The sequence below is a fragment of the Hermetia illucens genome, chromosome 2 (assembly GCF_905115235.1).
Source record: "Hermetia illucens chromosome 2, iHerIll2.2.curated.20191125, whole genome shotgun sequence".
NCBI lineage: Eukaryota > Metazoa > Arthropoda > Insecta > Diptera > Stratiomyidae > Hermetia > Hermetia illucens.
In genome coordinates this window covers 140,428,879-140,451,372 of record NC_051850.1, presented here as the reverse complement: position 1 = coordinate 140,451,372, position 22,494 = coordinate 140,428,879, and the positions used below count along the sequence as shown (strand labels likewise).

Here is a 22,494-nt window from a genome sequence, read left to right as displayed (position 1 = left end):
TGATCTCCCTACTGTAAAACGAAACTGCCGGGGAGATAAATTACCGGCAGCGCGTATCGCTTCAGCGAGTCTATTTCTGATGAGTTTTTGGAGCACTTTTCCAGCGGTGTCAAGCATAGTGGGCATAGCTGTTTATAACACCAAAAAGCTATATTACTTAATATTATTACTTAAAACATTCAATTGTCTGACTCATTCAGTGGAATAGTTCTCAAATGATTTTTCAAGTGTGGCTGGCACTAACACACTATTCACTTGAAGGTAAGTTAAACGAAATCTACAGGATATCTTTTTCAGCACGGCATGGAAGTCTACCATTAGATGAGGTTTGAATTAGAAACCCAAAATATGCCTCCACCAAAAATTTGAGGTCAAAATCTGTCTGAAAGAGCACCTTCCATAACAATATGAGCTTTCCAACTCATCCGAACAAATAAAACAACCACTTTTAGAATATTTTATAAACATCAATGAGATCATAATATATTTTGAAAAAAAAGTAAAAAAAATGTTTACAGTATATGAATATAAATTCCACATTTTAAAAAAATCATATTTCTACATATCGACAACATTGAAATAATCAACAAAAAATCTTCCGGTTTAAATTTAAAAATTATATCTAGAAAAATCTTACAACTAGAATGGAAATTAGGCTAACTGTCATAATTATATTCTAAATTCTTACATCATAATTATATATTTACAATGTTTCTATTCTTATTTGATATAAAATATGAAAGTAAAAAAAGGGCGGCATAAATAACACCATTACTTCAAAATAACATACGTACAATGTAGGGAGCCTGAAACAGAAAGACTATTCAAGTTTGGAAATTCGAAAACAAAAATTTTGAGAACTATGGACGTTACTAGACCGCACTAAAGCAAGTGAAGCCTAATAAAATATCCAAATTGCAAATCGTCTCCAAGCCTGAACTGGTCGCCTGTCCGACTCCAACAAATATCTATTCCACAGTAATAGGCCGCTAAGATGCAGTAAAGGAAAAAACACTATTTCTGCTTAAACAATATTCCGAATTGTCTAAACCATCGATTTTTCTTTCTTTTGCTAACAAAAAATTAACCAGGAGATCATGTGAAAACTCTGAAAACTCTACATGAACTATGAGAAAAATATCGTCGATTGTTAAATTTTTATTACAATACAAACAAAAACCGGTGCATAGTTACTGCCACTACTATTGTAATTTTCGGATGGCACACGAGTTTTTTAAGGAAAGTTTTAAACTTTGTGTGAATTTCTGCAATGTTTTAAACAATCGACGACTGTAGTGCTAAGTCCAATCGTAGGGAAATTTACAACACTACATGAATGTTATGTATTTACAATCTAAGAATGTTTTGTTTTGTTGTTCTTCTCAAAAAAATGTTTGTAACTTAATACAAGTTTGGCAACTAATAGATAGAAAAATATAAAAAAAATACTAAGGCTAAAAGTATTTTAAACTAAATTGATATTTGATATTCCGAAGGGATATTATGCACAATCCTGAGGGAGCGGCATTTATAACACTTCCTACAACTAAGATTTAGAATAAAGCATGTCCTTACGCAATTATTTTACAGACTATATTTACTACGTTCGTTTTTCGGTCCTACTAAGTTCGATTGTGATATATTTTAAAATAATATTTACAAGATTTTTACAATGAGTCACTTTAAGTGAATGATTTTACTTTAATTCTACTTTTTTTATAATTTCACTTGTTTCATTAGATGAACTTCTTGAGGTTTTATCTGGAAATGTTTAGGCCGATTGTGCATATTTCTTACGGTATGAACTAGGTTCATTGAAGACCATTTCTATTTTTCTACGAATAATTTTCATTAATTTTCTGGGAGCATCGAAAAGAATTATGCATTTGTAGATTTATTTCAGAAAAAATATTACGCAATTTACCTGTTTTTCAAAATATTGCAAAGAAAGCTAACCAAAGTATCGAAAATAACCCAATCTTGATTTTTTTTAATATGATATAATAATATCAATTCAACCACACCAACAATTTCCCCAACGAAAACATTTCCAAAGTATTCACCTCTATTATTTGTTCGAAAAGGCCTACTTTGCACTAAAAAATGCAAACAAAAATTCACCTCAACATTTTCTTTCCCATTCTGGCAAAAAAAAATCACAAACTAATGGTTTTATTGCATCAATTAAATGAAATTTGGTACATGTCCCTTTCAAACGAGCGACAACAAAAAAATTATAGTAGACAAAATTGACAAATGTATTCTAATTTACATTTTCTTTCTTCTATATTTTTTTTATTACAATGTATTTTTAACAGTTTTGAGATCAAGAGTTTTTGGGAATTGTTTTGTTAATTATTACAATAAAATAAAGTCGATTAGATATATTTATGAAAAATAATATTAAACGAAAAAAAAATTAAAATAAAATCTCGATTTGAAAAATAAAATCATAAATTATGAAAATAAAAAAAATATTTATTACAAATATCGAATATATCGTCACTTTCTTTGGAAAACACAACAGATTCTGATTATATGGGCGGGTGCAAACGTTTAGTGAAAAAATTATTACAAATCTGCGGCCTTAAATTGAGAATTTTGGTGATGAAAATTGTATACGGTAGGCAGACTTTCTCAAAACTCACATGTTTCGTATGGTCACTGATAAATCCCACCCAAAGTTGGCACTGGTTTTTAAGTTATAGTTTCTGCACGTTCAAACAAAAGAGGGTCTGCTAATCTTTTACACTTCTCTATTTCTTCAGCCCTTGGCTTCCCTTCTTAGTCCCTTTTCCTATTGTCATCCTGATCATCTACGCAGCTTTTTTTTATCTCCACTTTGCTTCTCCTATTCAGTTCCTTTTCTATTTATTACCCCAACCATTTTTCATTTTTCGCCTCCTCTGTCCCTTTCCGTTTGCACTTCCCTTCATCTCTTCATTTGCATTTACTGGTTTCAAATCAACTTCCCTCTGCTCTTCCCTTCAATATTTCTACCCTCCTTCAACTCCTCCTGTTCTTTCGTTTTCAAGGCCAAAATTAATTTCATTTTGAAGAAAGGCCTGGATTACCAATGAAATATGGGTCAAATAAAGAGAATGGGGCAACAGTGTACTGTGTCCGCACTGTTAGTGGCTAAACTTCTCTCTCTAAATTATGTGCAAGGTGGGTTTCAAAAATACCCACCAATCAGCACAAAGTACAAAGAATGTGCAGTGGACGATAGATATGGACTGTCTATTGACAAAATGGAGATGATTTGTTTTTCCACATTGTTATGGGTGACATCGTACATCAACGCAGAGTCGAAATAACTGCCTGCCAAGATAAAGATTCAAGTTTTTTGTTGCGAACTATTAGATCACTCTCTATACTGTTCCCACCTTATACCCAACGATTACTTCCTCTTTTTGCATTTAAAAAAGTGGCTTGGTGGCCAACGGAAACTGATGCATATTCGACCAAGATGAGCCGACCCGCTTTTAATCGGGACAAGAGCTAAAATGAAAGTGGAACAATGTAAAGTGGTGGATTTGAGACGGTGAACTACGAGTTCCCTGTACCAAGAACTGGAATACAACCCACATAACTCCAAAATGTACATATCTTATCAGCGTAACCTTGGCTGTGTAACGAAATGACATTTGTAACAAGTGCAAGCGTTGGGGTTGACAGAAATGACCATCTGCAACACTTGCATTCGTTACAAATGGCACCTGAGTAGCTTAGTCGGCAGAGTATAAGACTCTAAACCTTAGGGTCGTGGATTCGGGCTCCACTTTGGATACCATTCATAACGAGCCCAAGTCACTTCTGTCATCAATTAGAGCCAAGCTGTCAACTCAAACTAACTATATTCGGGGTGTTTTGTAGCATTTGTCCATACTTAGTATTGACTTGAACTAGAAGAAAAATATTTCAATTAAAATGTTTTCACAGAAACGCCGGAACTGAGAATAAAGCAAATCAGACGTCGCAACTTATCCAAAATAGCCTAATTTAACACCCACACCCCTACCGCCGCATCCTTCTCTCACTTTCATGCTGGTAACCCCTGGACAATAAAAGACAGAACCTGGGGCATGTAGAATGTGGTCTAGTGTTCAGTTCTGCGGAAGTCCCCAGCCCAAACAACTGGGGGCTATGGAACAGGCTGATAACATGTGCACGGTATAATATTGATTTGCAACCCGAAACTGAGCTTTGGGTCGGATCAGGAGTATAACGACGACTACGGAACGGAAAAAGGATTTGTAATGTGCAATTCCTATTTAAAAAACAGCATCCTTAGTATACTTATTGAACAGATTTAAAAGAACCGGTCCAAGAAACGAAATTATAAAGCGGTGAGGTCGTCAGGCGAAAGAGATTAACGCCGAGTTAGGCGAAATTCATGGCACATCTGCCGCATTTGATCTCAGTAAAGTGTAAACGCAATCGTCTGGTTGACTCTAAGGCTTTTCAGTTGCAATCCTGACCAGTCTCTGCATCGATACATTACTGTCGACAAAATGTACTCTATTACACTCGAAAGACATGAAGGTCCTGTCAGTTTAGCCTGCCAGGATGTCATCCTGTCAGTTTAGCCTGCCAGGATGTCATGTAAGCATCATTTCACGGTCCTCTTCGGACACGGATTGATTTTCCCGCGGCAACCAGAGCCCGTCGTGGTTAGCACGTCGGTACTGGTTTATACTAAATGTCGGCTCAGAATTCATAACAGTGACCGCGAGGCCTATTTAACGCCCCTGCCGCAACTCCAGACATTGATATCGCGATCTCGCAAATAACCCAGCCGAGAGCACATCCACCAGAAAATCCGCTTAGAGGGTTATCCCAGTTCCCATGGTACTAGTTAACGTCCGATGAGGCTCAGTAGCATGAGCCACTTCAGATGAGTCATTTGCAGACGGTGGTTGCCCCCCTCGAGTACTTAGTCACGGCACTACCCAATGGCTTGATTGGACGCTCCAAATAGATAGGAATAGTTGAAACAGTGAATCTTTCGGTGGGGAACAGGCTTCGAGGAAGACAAGGACAATGAAACTAGCCGGCGAGATTATGGCCACATTTTTCTAGGATGCACTTATTTGAAATTATTTTAAAAAACGAGGAAAGAATAACGACAGTATTATGCGTCATTATTGCATCGATCGAGCGGAGAAACCAAGCATAAGATCCTCAAAACAATGCATGTGTGCACACCTGTGAAATTTCAATGACGAAAATAATGGAATTAAAGTTTGAATTGTCACGTGAATTATTACATGCGCCGCATTCAACGGATTTGGCTCCTTGTGATTTTTTTTATTTACGAACTTAAAAAAAATCGCTCAGCGGAAAAAAAAATCATAACGAAAGAAGAAATCATCGCGAAAACGGATGGGTATTTTGAGGACCTTCCAAAAGTTTACTTTTTAGATGGCTTAAAAAAGTTGGAGAAAGTCTTGGAAAAATGTGTAGAGCTCTAATATGACTCTCGAGCGCACACTATCGTTGAAAGCGGAAAAGTCTGCAAAGTAAGAATGCGACATAGCTTTTGTTGTCCTTAAGCATTAAGCCCTCCACCTCGCAGCCTTCAAAACAATCAATGAAACAATTGGCGCGCTTTGGGTCAAAACCAAGTTTTCAGTATATTATACAACAGAAGAGAAGGATGACCAAGTAAAAGAAGAATTCTACAGTTGCCTTAAGCCAGTAACTTACTTCCGTCGAACAATGTGAAGCCAGAATTCGGTGACTTCAAGATCGGAAAAGGTCTGGTTCACTTTAAAACTACTGAGGGTCACAGTCCTCATGGTATAATTAACGAAAACAGAAGCAAGATCATAGAAGTTACTTGCAACAGAAATTTGGAAGTATCATCGACTTGTTGACTCATGCATAATGTAAAAGAAAACATGGTCCCCATCATATAGAACAACATTCAACCAGATTGTAATCACGTCTCATAGAGACACGCATTTAGCATCCATGACGTCCAATCCATCCAAATGTCGACATCAGATGAAAAATAATGAGAGCGGCAGACTCATCTCAGCTGTTAGTTTCGACACTGAAAAACTCCAGGACGCAAAAATGGCGTTAGAAAAGTAGATCCTGCAGATATTCAACCGAGATCAGGAAGCCGATAGCACTGACGTGAAGTGGAATCTGCTGAAAGATGTAATCAAGATGGCTGCAAAAAAAACATCGGACAGGAACCTCGATGCAAAAATAATTGTCTGTCGAAGAGTGAACAAGGCCATCGATCACAAGAACCAAACGGGGCAGATACATAGACTTAAGACTTAACTGTAAACTAAATCTGCAGATTGGACTACAACTTTAAGAAACAAGATTTAAGGTTCGCCAAAAATTGGCAAAAAGAATGACCGTTAGATTTTAGCTCAGTACCACATTTTGCAGGGACACAGCATGGAATCTTTCAGCAGAGAAGGAGGAGAAGTTAAAGATCCACTAAAAGCACAGAGAAAAGACAAAGCTTCGCGTGGTTGAATGTGGAACTCCTAAAGATAAGGAGTGTCGAGATGGCAACCAAGCTTCATGAGTTCATAAGCACGAAATTGTGCCAGAAATTCAACGCAAAAGTGACAAACTCTGTTGGGGGAACTAAAAATGGAGTACGTTACAAAGAGCTCTCAAAAATAATAAAAAGAAAGCTCGGACTCTTCTAAAAAATATTGTCGGCCAATATAACGACGGATTTCAAAGTGGGTAGTAAACGATTGATCAGATATTCTCAGTGAAACAAATACTGGACAGATGTTGGGAACGTAACATTGATATCCATGAAGTTTCGCTCGGTGCTATACTATACAAAATATTGTCTGAATTTGAAGTTCCAGTGAATCAGTTGATTAGACTCATCAGAATAACAAGTAAGACCTTACAAGATGCTCAAACTCCAGATTAAAACAAGGCGAATCCTACTCCGTTCAAAACGTCTCATCATAAGGTCAAAGCTTTTACCCTACAAAACAATGAGCTTGCCAGTCTCCATGTATTCCTCGGAGCCTTGAATTCTTAGCAAGAAAAATTGGGAACTTTTAGCCGCCTTCGAAAGGATAATCCTCCGAAGAATCCTAGAAAAGGATGGACGATTCCGTAGCCTAGTTATGAGTGATGTCATTACCGTTTGATTGTGGATAAACTCCGGCTGCAATGGGATTAACCATTATGGATGAAAATAATCCAGTCCGGAAAGTCTATCTCAATATGGTGGAAAAAGAAGACGTGGCAGATCCTGCCTTAGATGGAGCAATGGCGTAGGATGCCAGACAATTGTTAGGGATATTGAGTTAGTGGATCGCCGAAGCTTTTGAGTTCCTTGTTAAAGCAAACTTAGATCGGACCCCGGTTGCGCTGTTAATGATAATGATACGCTTCAACATTAATCAACATTCGAAAGTTGTCAGTGAATCTAAATCTTACGCTGCTGTATAAATCATCCCAGGTAGTGCCTATGTGGGTGATATAAATACCCTGGCATAATGGAAAGAGAGCACGAAGGAGGCGCTGGTGAAAATAAACCAAGATTAAAATCATGGGACGAACTAGAAGAACGACGTCAATCAGATGAAATGCGACACTAAATGATTATGACTTCGAATAAATGGACAGTTTTGTGTATTTAGACGCAACAAAGGATAACAACAAAGTGAACGAAATCAGTAGGTAGACCATTTTTGCTAACTAAGTATTTGACTTCATACGGCCAATCCTAAAAAAAAATAAAATAAAAATACAAGAAAACAAAGTTCTCAGCATATAAAACTTGGAAGATGACCGAACGTCGAGTCCTACAATAATGAGTTGCACTTATTAGACAACAAATCAGAAGCCGCCATTCATATCGAGATTCAAAAGCTTCAGTGGGCAAACCATGTAAAGTGTATGAACGACAAAATCGGAAAGTAAACGATCACCTGGAAAACCCCGAAACAAATGGAAAGGATTAGTGGACAACGCAGGTTAGATGCTACTTGATTTCTAAAATTGGATCGCAATCGCTAGGCCGAGAAGAGTTGAGACGAGAGTCTAAGGAGTGACATTGGACTGTAGAGACATAGAAGAAACGTCGAAGAGGTCAATTTCACTTACGTTCCTTGTCACAATGCTTCGCAACTTTTGCAAATTTATATTTTAAAAGTAATAATGTTTATGTTTTAATAGTGTAAACGTTTGCACCTCGGCATCTTCATTGCCCATCTTTAATCCGCTGACTGGACATGACGCACATGTATGTATCACGGGCAATCAACATATTAATCAGAAGTAAATCAACCAATTGATTAAAATTTCGCTTGTCTATGTTTCAATGAAATATGTATCAAAACGAAGCTTTCTTTACTTTCCTATTGATTCATGGTTGAACTAATAGAAGTCGATATTGATATTTGGGCATATTTTTTCTTATCAAGAAGAAGTCAAATATTATTTTTAATCGTACCTTTTGAAGTAACTCCTACGTTTTTTTTTCGGCTGAATAATTAGAATTCACCTTAATTCTAGAAGGCAACGAACTCAGTTTACCGGCTCAACACAAAAATTAGAAGCGAATAAATTAAACCCGTAAATTTTACATAATTATATGACAAAATGACGGGGAATTGGGTTGTTACTTTGAAAATTTGGCGTCAGAAATGTGGAAAATTTGTTGAGTTAAGAAGAATTTTTAGCGAAAAGTATTATTTGTCGACCAGTACCACGGAAACTCATCAGGTGATACCATGGTGGGGTACTTGTTAGAAGTCCGACTATAATCAGTCGTTAAATGATCCACACTAGACCTATGTATATAATTCATACAAGGCGACATAATTGAAAATCACACAAGTCAGAAACATACCTTATTGTGGTGATATCTCCCAAAAATTTTGTTAATATTAACATCTTTAAAAATTGTCGGAATTGTACCAAATTTCCCCAATTTCTATGTCAACGAAGTAGACTTCGAAGAAACATCTAGAAAAAATTGAAATATATATGAATTACCTTGTGTTTTACGAAATAAAAGGAAATACTCAGGACGCCAAAATATCTACAAAGAACACCCGCTTATTCAAACTATCAAAAATATGGTATTATCACATACATTTACATCATGTCAAATATGGCATTTATTGGCTATTTCCCTTTGTCCCGCATCCGAATGCCTCAAGGGGAAGACTCTAAAACCATTTTTTCATTGTGTTGAACCGCCAATCGCATCGTGGCTCCTTCTATTGAATCACAATATGCTTTAATGAGCTTTAATTTGAGAAATAATCAAAAACTTGCAGGAGAAAGTGCTCAAAACGAAAGGAATGTTTATCAGCAAAATAGAACTGAAGAAATGTAGGATACGACTGGAAAGCAGTTTCATTTAACATAGTTCAGAGAGAAAAAGCAAAGCAATTGAATTTAATTTTCGCGGCAAAGTGTGATAATAAACGAAATATTGAGACCAATTTGAAAGTAATATATAAAAGCCTTAAAACTAATCATAAAATCACAATGAATTACATTTTCATCATCGAATATTCATCTTAAATCAATTATAATATTTACGTCTATATTTAAAAAATAATAATATGAAAACATATCTTTCTCGAAATATATTAAAGTATTAAAAAAATTAACTAAATACGTTTTGCAATCGTTCACATTCTACTTTGGAAGAATGCAATTCGATTATAAAGCATTGAAATTGAATTTTCATGGAAGAAGATATAGATCATGACGGATAACTAATTTTCAAATTCTTGTCCGGTTTTTCTTTTTTTCGAAAAAAGAGGAAAAATACAAACTAAATTCACAATTATGGGAAATTAGATGAATATTTTGTTCCACTTAAGCGACGCAATTAAAAAATTAAACTAAATTAAAATGATAGAAGAATTCTTTTAGTGCTTCAGGGAACGAATAACTTTGTCATGGCAGCATTTGATAGAGATATGGATGAAACAGAAAGTTGTGATGTATTTAGATCGGAATCATTGCTTTTCGTGACTTGTAAAAAAAATTCTGAACTCTACAGCCACAAGCATGCATTTCAAATTCAATGATTACCAAACTAAACAAAATCACTTCCTCCTTACAGAAAATGCAAATCAAGGCAGTGATGCTGATAAAGCGAAATTGAGAAACGATTAGGAAAAAATGCCATTCATTTGAGAGCAGAACAATTAACAGCCAATACGAGTTACATTTTGGAAAATGAAAAATGCAACTTAAATGGTAACGATATTTCTTTCAAACGAATTCCGGCTTATGATACGATGCAAAGGAAAAGTTTAATCTCAATTTTGCAATTGTGCAAAAAATATTAGCACGTATACAATCATATTTTTATATCTACATTTTAAGGCACAAAATATTCACCGAATGCTACATTAAACAGAATACAACGTGGCGTGAAAAATGCCAAGTGAAATATTGAGAAAACAAATTGTCAAGTACAAACACAAAGAAAAGCAAAAGAAAATCTTACGACAAATCTCTTACTTACACGGTGTACGTTTAAATTAAAATATGTGTATATGTCTGGAAATAAAATGATCCTAGAAAATTGTCTTCTTATTTTCACTTTTACATTATCTACGTATTTCGTTAAAAAAAAAACTTTTCTTTCATTTTATAATATTTTATAATCACAATCGCTTTGGGTTTTTTATATTTCAATAAAAAACTGTTTTTGTTATTTTTTTCACATTATCTTCATTTCATATTATTTATAATAATTTTCTTGTATATTTAAATAATTTTTATTTAATTTCCAATTTTATGTATGATTTATCGAACATTTTACGCTAATCTTTTTTTTTAAACAATTTTCAAGCTGGCAAAGACCTCAATGACAAATGTCTGCGTTAGAGAGATTGGCATTTTCTAAATATTTCGATATAAAATAGCTCTCCTGCATATACATATGTGTATATATCTACAATCTAGTCTATTTTACGTCTTTTCTTTCAAATTGAAATTAGAATCAGAAAATACCCTCAATCGGGTACAACCGCTATTGGCATTGAAACTTTCGATTTTCCTCAAATCTCTACACAATTTTCTTGCACTGTTTGGCTACTTATTACAACAAAATTTGTCTAAATGAGAAAAAAAGTCATTTTTAAATAGTAAAATATATATATCTTTTTGTATATTTGTATAAAATATGGCAGTGATCTTATTGTATGCTTCTGTAAATAAATTTTGTGTATATATATTTTAGCTATTTTTTGTTGCCTTGTTTTGTGCATTTCAATTGGAAGAAAAAATGCCAGTTTTGTATTTTTTCGCTTTGTTTCTGTAAATATTTATTGCAAAAAATTTTCAGCGTTACGAAACCATTTCGCCAAGCTCAAATGTCATTACGAATATAATTTTTATCCTGTTTTCATTATATTTTTGTTTATGAGTACAAATCCACAGTCAAAAATCAAAAACTGCATGTCGAAAATATATTTTTTTTTCTGTTAATCTATTTTCAGTCAAAAAATTGTATATTTTGGAACTTGACTTTTTGTATTTTACTTTACTTATTTTCAGTTTTATCCGGAAAAATGTGATGATATTGTACTTGTGCATGCTGACGTAGTTTGAATTTTAGTTTTATACAATTTTGTTGTTAAGTAGAATCCATAGCCTGAACTAATTCCTTTCCCTTACTGCCTGATGTATCCTTTGAATGTATAGAGATGTCTTTTGTTCACTAAATTGCTCGTTATCTAATATTTATGTGTAGTTTTGTGGAAGAATTCGAATAATTTGAAGAAATTGAGATCCGAAAAATTGATCGATAGAAGTGGGAATCATCGAGCCACTAAAAATCCACAGCCTACTGCAAATACGAAGACTGTCACAACTGTTGGCCACGTGAAACTTTGTTCCTGTAATGAAACGAAAATAATAAATAAATAAAATCAGAATTTAAAAAAAAAGATACACGCAAAAAGATTTGTTCAAAAATGCTTAGCGAATAATAACGAAATGGTGAATTATGCGAACAGTAAGAAATACAACTTCAACCCAATGCAAATGGAAACTTTAAACAGTAAATTATTCTGTAGTGATCAGTAAGCTACCATTACACACATTTCCTTGACATGTTGACGAGAAGTTAGAATTATTGGAACCAAGGTTTCCACATTGAAAATTTAAGTTAGGTGTAGGAACACCAGCAAAAGCTTAAAACTTTGACTACCAAAAACGAGACAACGACATAACTATTAAATGAATAAAAAACAAACCTATTGATTGCAGAATAGGGTCAACACGACCCAATAAATTGGCAACTCCCATTGCGAACGACACGACTTTTTGAACTTATTGAAAACACTATTGTTAAGTTATGTCTGGCTTTGTAAATGTCTCTGTCTCCTTCAGACAACAGACAGACAAATTTCTGTGTCATACATGAGGCAGACAAATGTCTGTGTTAGACAAATATCCTCCTCGGATAATTGTCTATTTCAGACAAGCATTCGTGTCAGACCAACATCCGTGTTGCTTGTATCAGACAAACGCCTACGTCTGCTCCAGACATCAGCACGATATATCTGTCGCTGTGTAAGACAAATATCTGTCTCGGGTAAATATCGCGTATATTTCAACAGACAGACTGAATCAGACAAATGTCACAATTTGGACTGGCCTTCGTCAGCAACACGAACACACTTATGGATATGTATATGCGCACAAATTGCAAACAACCCCTCACGATAAGCACAGGAGACCAAAAGGTCGAATAACCAATCTGCTTCCTCTAAGTAAACATCTGCATACAATGGTACCATATTCTGGCAACCCAATATGAGCACATTACAATGATGAAAACGACAACAGCTTTTCAAATGATATCGGACTGCCCTGAACTCCTTCCATAGAAATATACCACTTGAGAGATAGCAAACCCTGAAAAAAAAATCTCAATCGGGTGCACCTAGTAAACGATCTTGGCCTACCAAGTAGCGCGGGAATGTTTACCTAAATTAATTTTGGGAGGGCATATAATAAGCCAAAAGGCTACAGTATGTGGCCCTGCCCTGAGGACGTTGGGCAGTCCTTTGATCACTTCGAAGATCGTTCAGGAATATAGAAGCCGATTGAACTCTATTTCTAGATTCAATGCGGTGGAACTACTCTGGGTACCTGGTCATTGTGGTGTAGATGGAAATGAAATTTCGGATGCCTTTACAAAAAGTTCAGTAGCATTGGATAATGCTGCTATCAATACCTAGGAACAATAGGGACTAACGGTTTCATCCAGGGCAGAGGCATTTGGTCCGATCCAACATCAAGTGGATGTGGACTTAGGATCTCTCACTATCCTAAACAATAACCTAGGAACAAGCTTCCCATAAGGGCAGATGACAGAGCCTTACTGCTGGTAGACACACCGAAACTTTCCTGTCAAAGCCACACAAACATACTGCAAGGTTTATCTTGTCTAAAAGTAGGAAAACTTGTAGGAATACTGTGGGCATTCTGGCTGACCGTAATTCAAGCCAAGATAATATGTGTCCATCCTGTAATGAGGAAGCGGGATCCACATAACATTTTCTATGGCTGTTCTCCGCCTATGGACGCATCAGACATCAGAGTTTTTGGTGTTGATGTGCTCCAATTCCAGCGGGTAGCATCACATGCACTAACGGAAATTTTGCACTACATAAACGAATCCGGGATATTTCATAAAGCGGAATGGAATACAATGAACGACTAGGGTCTGAATACCAAGAGGGCTTGCCTCTCCCCATCTCATAAATACGTACATGAGCCAACATAACCCAGTCCAACACAGAACACTCGAATCCATGTATTTATCTAAATATTACATATTGATAGCAGGCATGATCAGAAAAGAGGAACAAAAAGGGCAATTGTTATATCTAAGAAACCAAGCTTGTCTAAACGAAGGAAACGAATTAAAAGTAAAAGTTTTTAAGGTTCTATTGATGGATTAAAATCGGGATTCACTCTCTCTCTCTGTCAGTGTGTCAGGGGTTCTTAGAAAGGTTACTCATTTCAAAAACCCACTTCCAAAAATGACCCAACCAAAAAATCTGAAAAAGTTCATGGTAATGCCTGTATGCATTATTTAGGCCCAAAATACTATCCATCTTGGTATGTATCCAAATTAAGTTAACTAGTATATAACCATATTTTTTGGAAATTAACTGTAGACCCATCCTACAACCACAAAACAATGCAATAAGCCATGATATGGGTCAAGATCCTGGAAAATTTGCAGGGAATCCCACTGTTATTAACAAAATTATAATACGCCAATATTGCCTTTTTCAAGTGAATTCCACCTGAGACAGAAAATGTTGGTATCACCCTGAGGTGAATTTCGGGTACACTTGATGTAAATGCGTCACAAACTATGTACAAACCGAACCAACGAGTATCCAAGCATTGTTACATAAAAACTCCACGAATCATTTCATGCCTGAATCGCAAATTTTCCAGTTTCCGACTTGTTACATGCGCGATTTTCGCTGTTTTTGGCAGCAACAAATAACTCGAATCTGTGAAATTTAGGGTTATTCTAAGACAAGTTGGAAAATTTCTGGATTCTCTTAGTTCACTGCCAGTACTTTGTAACGATCCGCGGCTTAAGCGGAATATTTAGGGTGTCGCCAGAGGATTAGCTTTCCTAATTTCTTTTATTTAAGCGTTTTTGTTCTGTTTTTTATTCACTCCACAATGAATATACCTGGTCTGTTTTTTTTCATTTTTCTTGTCCTAAATCATTTCTTAAAATCTGCATATTACACCATCTTTAAATTTTTGATAATTCTTCAACCCTTAGATAACAAATTAGATCTGACATTTCTCTCAGGCACGTCTTCTGTGATTACGCGCTAGTTAGAGAATTTGCTTCTGGCGCGATCAAACCGGAGGAGTCGCGTAGATGGTTTGTCCAATTGGGAATAATAATAGTTGTTGACACGACAATTCACCACGGTCTTGAAATGTGTTAAACCAAATCATTCAAGACCATAACGGTACACTACACGATTACAGTATCTTGATTCGCTCACAAAAATGGAATGGTGTAGCCAAATATAAAGGAGTGTGGAGCGCTAATGTAACTATGTTGCCAGCAGTCATTAAATAGAAATCGAAACTTATCCATCGATAGTTTTGAGAATGAGGATCTATCTCCCTTCAGATAACAAGAATAAGCGCTAGGAAGAATTAGCTAACAGAGTTATATACGTTGTAACTGCACTTTTAATTAGTAATTTTTGAAATTCTTTTTTGTCCAATTTTGGAATTAATTCAATTAACGATTGAATTGTTTTGTTAAAGAATGGGCACAATTTTCTCTTTATCGAATCACAAACTTTAGATACAATTTGTGACCACAGTAGGTACCCGAGTTTTTCACAGCGGCACTGGTCTTTGCCTTAACATTAGTACCCATGGATGCGGAATCTACCTAATATCTCTATCGATACCACGATAAACTCCCACAGGTGAGGCGATCGTCAATAATTGGAACGAAGACATATTCTTGAAGACTTTCCCAAAGCGAAAGTTGGGAACTTTCGGCCAATAGTCTAGTACCCATGGAATCAGGCAAAATCTGGCGACGTTTTGCGGTAGTACGCGGGAATGGCCTTCCTGATGCCAAGAACTGTTTGGCTAAAGCGAAGAATGCCGAATGAAAATTTACAAAATCGTTGTTAAAAGAGAGAGAATGGGATCCCAGTCGTTTATCGCCGCAAGTATTAAAAACATATTCGCAGATACCAGATGACCCCATGATCAGTTACTTTACTGTTCACCATACATATTATAAGGATCTATATATGACAGGACCGTAGAGAGAAAGACCGGATTCCGAGCCCACTGAATGTTTTCTTAAGGGGGGCAGAAAAAGAAATGATGAAGAGAGAGAAGAGATAATAGAGGGATCTGCATAATTTTCACCCTGCCTAGAATGTAAGGATTCTTCAACCGGATGTGGTGGAGGACATGAAATAAGACGCCCTTAAATGTCCGAGAACCATTGATTGTTTTCTGGATTTCTATGGATACTACTCAGAGAAAATAAACTTCAACTAAAAAAGCCTAGCCCCTTATCTCCGCAAACAATGCAGCTGAATCAACATTCATCATATTAACAATTTCCCCAGTTGACTCGAATAATGACAATCTTCAAACAACCTTTATCTAATGCCAACCAAAACACTTTTCCAACACTTTACTTTCCCCCATCCAGAAACCATTCAAACAAAACTTCTCAAAACGACAACAATAGAATGACATCTACTGCACTCAATAATTACTAACCAAAACCCATACTCTTATGACCCATAACGATCATAATGGGATGTACATTGCACTCCTAACAAATAACCTCATTGTCTTTCGCCCCATCCACTTCGAATTCACATAAATAATCCACGGAGCTCAACTAAAATCCAACCTTACACAAAAATTCAACAAAACACACTGTGCAGCACCACTTGACTGATATTCACATAAATAACGAAAACCCTCTTCACTGCAGAACTATTACTCAAGGAGTGAAAGTGATAAGGGTGAAAGGCTCAAGGGCAAAGTGCAACCAAATACGTAATGTTTGCCAGACGAAAGGTACTGCTTTCGCTGAGCAAAGGAAAATAATGAAGAATTACTTTTCAATGTAGAGCCCGTCGTGTCCCAAGTGAACTACTTATGGAAAGAATAGGATCGAATCCCTTATCTGATTGCATGTAGAATGCGTTGTTCAGGAACGCATTGTTGTTTACATTGCGTTGCAGTAAGTGATATTTGATATGTGTATTTATTTTGGAATGTAGGGAAAGGTGAGGGAAAGCTGGGGACAGGTTTGAATTTATGACTTTGAAGGACTAAGACCCAAGTTAAGATAGAAAATATTATAATTAACAAAAGCTTTCCTATGCTATCGAAATTACTATTAATTTCAGTAGTATGAAAATCGAAACTATATTGATGACGTAAAAACATGATTCTACCTCTAATCCTACGTCAACCATAACCAGCCTTACTCTACTACTCTGTGCCACCATTTTCTTCGGAGATACACTTGTCGGCCACCCTGTCATAGTGGATTCCACTTCATGGTGAAGCCAACAATGGAAGTGTCGCCCTTTACGGCTGTGTGATCTATTCACTGCCACTTTCGTCTTCTAATCAGATATGTAGCCTGTACACCGAAATAGTCCTTAGAGGCGGTGCATACAGAACGCGTTGTTTGTAATATGGGCTTCCTTATGTAGCAATGCACACTCTATAATACAAGGAACGCAGAACTGATTCTGTGTGCGCCGGCTCTTAGTTCAAAATTTCGTCATCTTTGTGGATTACAAGCCGCTTTCACCTTCTGTGAAAAAAAGATTATGTTAGACAGTTAACCACTGATATGCAGGAGATGAGGTATCCAGTTACGAAAACATCGCGGACACACTATCGAGCTGTAAACCATGAAGTACAGCGCGTTTCAACAGCGAAACATCTCCAGATTTCGGGCGCCATTTGCAAGGCGTAATGTGGTGTGGCTCCTGACATCATTTGGCTTTAGATCACTCATCCGTTCTGGAATACTGCTTCCAATAGCGTACACCACCTGGCTAACCACGGAGTAAACCACCGTCAAATTAGTAACAAAACATGTTGGTAAACCAGAATCAAACACGTGCTTCTAGATCATATCTTAATGCGCTGTTGCGAGGGGGCATCGATACCAAATTTGCTAGAGCTGCTTGAACATATGATTTCGAAATCACTTCTAATCACCTCAAAAGGCAACATTATTCGCAATCATTTCAAGAACTCTCAACCTGGCCGCCATAACCCACTTCAGAACTACAGAATATTATCCTGTAGTGAATGGTATGGTCGAGCATCGGCTCAAAACAGCAACACACTGCCGCAATAGCCGCCGGACGGAAGTAATATCTGTCCTGCTAATAAGCATTCCCGGTGAATTCACAATTTAACAATGAGCAATCATACATACAACTTCACCAACAAGTTAAAACCTCGTTTCCAAATGCTTCGCGCAGTCAATGGAATGGAAGCAAACGAATCTCCGTATTCAAGGACTTGATAACAATAGGTTATGTCTTTCCCCGCAACGACACGGTCCGAAGAAACCAACTCAATAGCTAGATTTTGAAGTGCCAAGTTTCTTCCCCGAGTTACATCATTATATGCTGAAGCACCAAACCTTTTCGTTTTGTGACAGTTCAATATAATTTTCCGCCAAATACTTCACTCACTTTTTTTTTCAAGAAAGCAGCGGCTTTGAAAAAGAATTTTCCATGCTGATGGTCTAAATTTTTGATTTAATCGATTTTCCCTAGTAATGATCGTTTTCATATCCCCTAGTAATGACCATAGCGTTGATCCGTGTGACAATCGGGCGATTATGTGGTAACTCGCAATGCCCTCATTTGTGTCGAAGTACAGCTCCCCACAATTCTCAGTAGATAGGGTGTGATCTCAACTAGTTGAAATTAAGACATTCTTTACATCAAGCGTGATAACTGAGCAGCTGAGCAGCACCTTCTAACACTGTTATCTCTTGCTGTTCTTTGCAGCAACCAAAGAAACCATTCAAAGGAAGAGAGCTATCCCAAAAACTTGGAAAGATTGCGAAATCGACCATGAAGGTTGCCCACAAATACTGAAGCTACGGCTCGACTCCGGACCCGAGTGCCGCGATCGAAGGGCATTCTCCAATATGATTGCCTGAGGATGCCAAAGCAGGGCGAGAACCTCAAAGGCCGCACCTAATAGCACATCTGAGGCAGAAGAGGCATCCATTGTGAATGCGATCCGTTGTCGATGTTCTTTCTCTATCGCGGCACTCGGGTTCGGTTCTTTAGCTGATTATCCGTTGCATGCACACGAAGTCCCGTGCTGGTTGTATTTTTTCAGGATTCAGAGCGAAACTTCGCATCAGTTAAAGGAAACGTGAAGTTGGGGTTGGGCGAAGTTTACAAAGAGGCAAGTAAGTGCATGTCGATGAAAAAATTCGATGGAACGTCAATTACGTCTTCTTTCTTTTAGCCCCCCCCCCCCCCTCTTGGCAGCCTCCGGGAACAAAAGATAGGTTTTCACCATCAATACATCTCGTAAAGCCTTACACACCCTATAGACTTTATCCCAGGAATCGATGTTCACCTCCCTCATTGTATAATTCTTTGCGTTCTCTGCGTTTGTTCTACTTGCCAAAGGTAGCACTTATATCTCATGTTCTCTGCAATTTCTTATTCTATCGACCACTCAGTGAACCAAGCATTGCAATTACTGATAATGATAATTATCTCCTATCTTATAATTGAGACATTTGAAAGAAGTTAGTAACAGTGGGTAAAAGTACCGATCTCCTGTACATTCACTTCGCCAAATCCCTCTTCTGTAGTTGCTAGTAGCTCTTAGAAAGGGTATTCTCCGCACAACCGAACAGCAGCCATATCAGTTTCATCTGCAACCCAGACAGAATGTGAGGTTTGACGGAGTCCTAAGTCTAGTTAATCCCGGATCGGATCATTTGAATAAAACTTTTTCCTACTGTTGCAGAGAAAACTCATCAGACGTTGCCTACCCTTTGAGATCAGCGTAGCCGAAAATAGCTACAGTTGGTAACCACGACTATATGTGATATATCAAGACTCAAACTAAGCCGAAGCGAAATAATTTTGTTTGAGGAATGAGGTTGTGCTAAGTCCGCATTCAATTGATGGACCACACCAATTGGGAAGAAGTTTTCTTGTCTATTGCTTTGTAATCACTAGTGACTTCAACTTTAATATCCATCTCTTTCATTGACTGCGTCACCAGGTCTTGTGTAAGTTTTTATGTAACATGGACATAAGGGGGTACCCAAAATATCCCCATTATCCTTCTACAACAGTTGAATCTATCTTGGATGCTTTTAAAGGCTTCATATAGGGGGCCCTACTACAAACAATCCATTCAACTTGCCCACTTGGATCATTTAACTTGCCCACTCCGCCGGCAAACTGATTGTGGTTACTTGTGTAGGTTCCACCGTAGGCTTCTCTAATGTCTTTATAGCAGAGTCCTTCAGTTCCTGTAAATCGAACTGACTCACCAGCTCTGTATGTAGGTCATCTTTGAAAGTGGTCTTGCCCAGATTCTTCCTCTTCTTGTAGATGCAGCAATTGACAGTTGTTTCCTCTCCAGTTTTGCACATACAATGTCCACTGTTCTGAAGCCAATTGCAGTTGGAGAAGCAAGTCGCCGTTTTGTGTCCCACTTATTCAGCGGCCTCAATATCTCCAAATGGGTATCGACCCTTACTTTCCATAAGATATCGACATAGGAAATAGTGCCTTTCTTGGAAGTTAGAATAGCATCTGACAGGGGTTCTTTTTGCAGCGTTTCAACTTTTGCTTCCCCGCTATCCACCCTTTGTGGACGTTTTACGGTCGTGCTACTCCTAACTACTTAACTCTCAGACCTCAATTTTGTCACCATTTTTACATAAGTGGCCACTCTGCATTTGTGCTTCCCAAATGTTTTACAAAATATAAGTAGCAAAAAGCTTATGAAAACCCTCTTTTTCAGAATTGTGACGCGTGGCGGAAATACGACAGGACTGTCTCACTCAATAGACTTTCGGCAAATATTTATCGTCCTGGCTGATACCCTTGAAGAGTACTAGAAACAAAGAGCGTTCAATGTATGTTTCTAAGTCTTGCATTTAAAACTAAATTCAAATCAAATGTTCATGCTCCAGCACATTATTCAACACCACCATTTCGTTCATTGTTAAATCGCGTGTTCTCCAAAAGTTCATGTGCTCATTCCATGGTCGCGTAGATTGCGTCAATAGCAAAGGCAGGATCAAATGCTAAAGTCAGCCTTGCAAAAATCATCTCAACTTGATCCCAACATCCCCTAAAGCATCCAATTTAGCTGCAGCCAAAGATCTCGTGCACATTGCAATTGATACTACCTCCATACGTGTTACTTCGAGTCAACATGAAATCCAAGAATATGTTATTGTTCTCGCATCAGTAAATTTATAAAACAAGTGCGCACGCGATATTTACTTGCTCAAGTAATTGTTATTGAATATTGTAATGAAATGATTCGAGACCTAACGACCGCGTCTTGAACGACTTGTACCGTCGTCGGCCACACTTACAGATTTAGCTGTTGTAGGTAAAGTTGAAATAAAACACTAAAATAAAGTAAAATGTTTATGGCAAGAATACCGGATCGGATTGCATGAATAGACTAATAATGGATAATATGTCACTTGCAACCGGAGACAAAGGAAAGAAGCAGCACTTGATGGTAATTATGTGCAATTTTTTCTAAATGCAGCTCAAGTTCTAGAAAAAAAGAGCCGCGAAGTAGATAAAGAGAAATGCAAATAATGTGGAAATTAAACTCCGCAGCAAATGGCTAAAGGGGCATAAATAATTATATTTTTAGAATCTGAGTTGATAGCGTAATCACCAAGTGCGCACTAGAAAAGAATTTAAGCGCATACAACAATCTTGATGTATGGTATCAGTGGACTTGAAGCGCAGTGGGGATTTCGCAAGCAAAATTCACTCCGATCTGGTTTCAAAATAAATGAGGAGCTTTTTCACAATTGGGATTGATTCAGAGCTAGGTTCAGTCCTCTGATAGTAGGCACAAATAAAGTGTACAACCCATTTGACAATTCCTTTTGGTCTTATCATTCTTGTTCAGTTTGATTTTTATAAGATACACCAAATCTTCCTAATCGTCATTTGTTAAGGAAGCTCCACTATGTGCTCTGCACCATGCCAAGCCCTAGGCTCGAATACTATGATTAACAAATTAAAAAATACCTTTGTCTTTTTGCCTTCCTTTCTCTTCTTTCGATTGGGTATTCGTCCTGGAAACTCTTGTAAACGCTCCCGGGCGGCCATGTACTGCTCGTAGCGTTCATCCAGTTCATCCCAACTGGTTTCGTGTTCACTATGTCCTTCATTATCATCGTCACCTGTCGATGTTAATCGTGAACTGAAAAATAAAAAAAAAATTAAATTATCATTTTCAAGATTAAATTTTGAGCAAATGACTATCGAAACTGGCTTACCGTCTAGAGACTGCTTCCGGCGGGCCATTTCTCATGGATCTTGATGGGGTTGGGATTGGATGACGAAAGAAAGCTCCTTCATCGTGGAAACTATTACGTGGCGAACGTGGAGTACTTCGATTACGCGGGAAAAACACTTCATCACTGTAAAATCCGCCAGGGCTATTGAGGTTACATGAAGGGCTTGGCGGTGGAAATTGAAATCCTGGCGATCCTGAAAATAAAAAGAAAATAGAAATTAGCTTGATTTTCTTTGCTACAATATGTAAGTTTGGCAGTACCCATAAAACTGCAGTCAATGTGTCATTTTCAAAAATACTTCACATCAAGGGAAAAACCCTAGGATTCAAAGTTGAAAGACAAGCAAAGCAGACAATTTTCTAGGTTGGAAAATATTTACTATTGCCACAACTACTGTA

General features: G+C 37.2%; 1 protein-coding gene across 2 annotated transcripts in view; it reads right to left on the bottom strand.

Moving 5' to 3' along the window:
- Positions 1-465: 465 nt before the first annotated feature.
- Positions 466-22,494, bottom strand: part of LOC119647625 (cell death protein hid) — an 85,003-nt gene continuing 62,974 nt past the window's right edge. Inside the window, exons 2-5 of one of the 2 annotated variants that reach the window (XR_005248911.1) lie at positions 22,076-22,289; positions 21,825-21,999; positions 8,855-11,873; positions 466-8,795 (exon numbers count right to left, since the gene is read on the bottom strand). Coding sequence is in view for 1 of the 2 variants with exons in the window: in XM_038048676.1 (XP_037904604.1) it covers positions 11,796-11,873; positions 21,825-21,999; positions 22,076-22,289 (467 nt within the window). In the remaining variant the exon portion in view is untranslated. Of the gene's footprint in view, positions 11,874-21,824; positions 22,000-22,075; positions 22,290-22,494 lie in introns of both variants that reach the window. The other variant, XM_038048676.1, reaches the window with a different exon arrangement.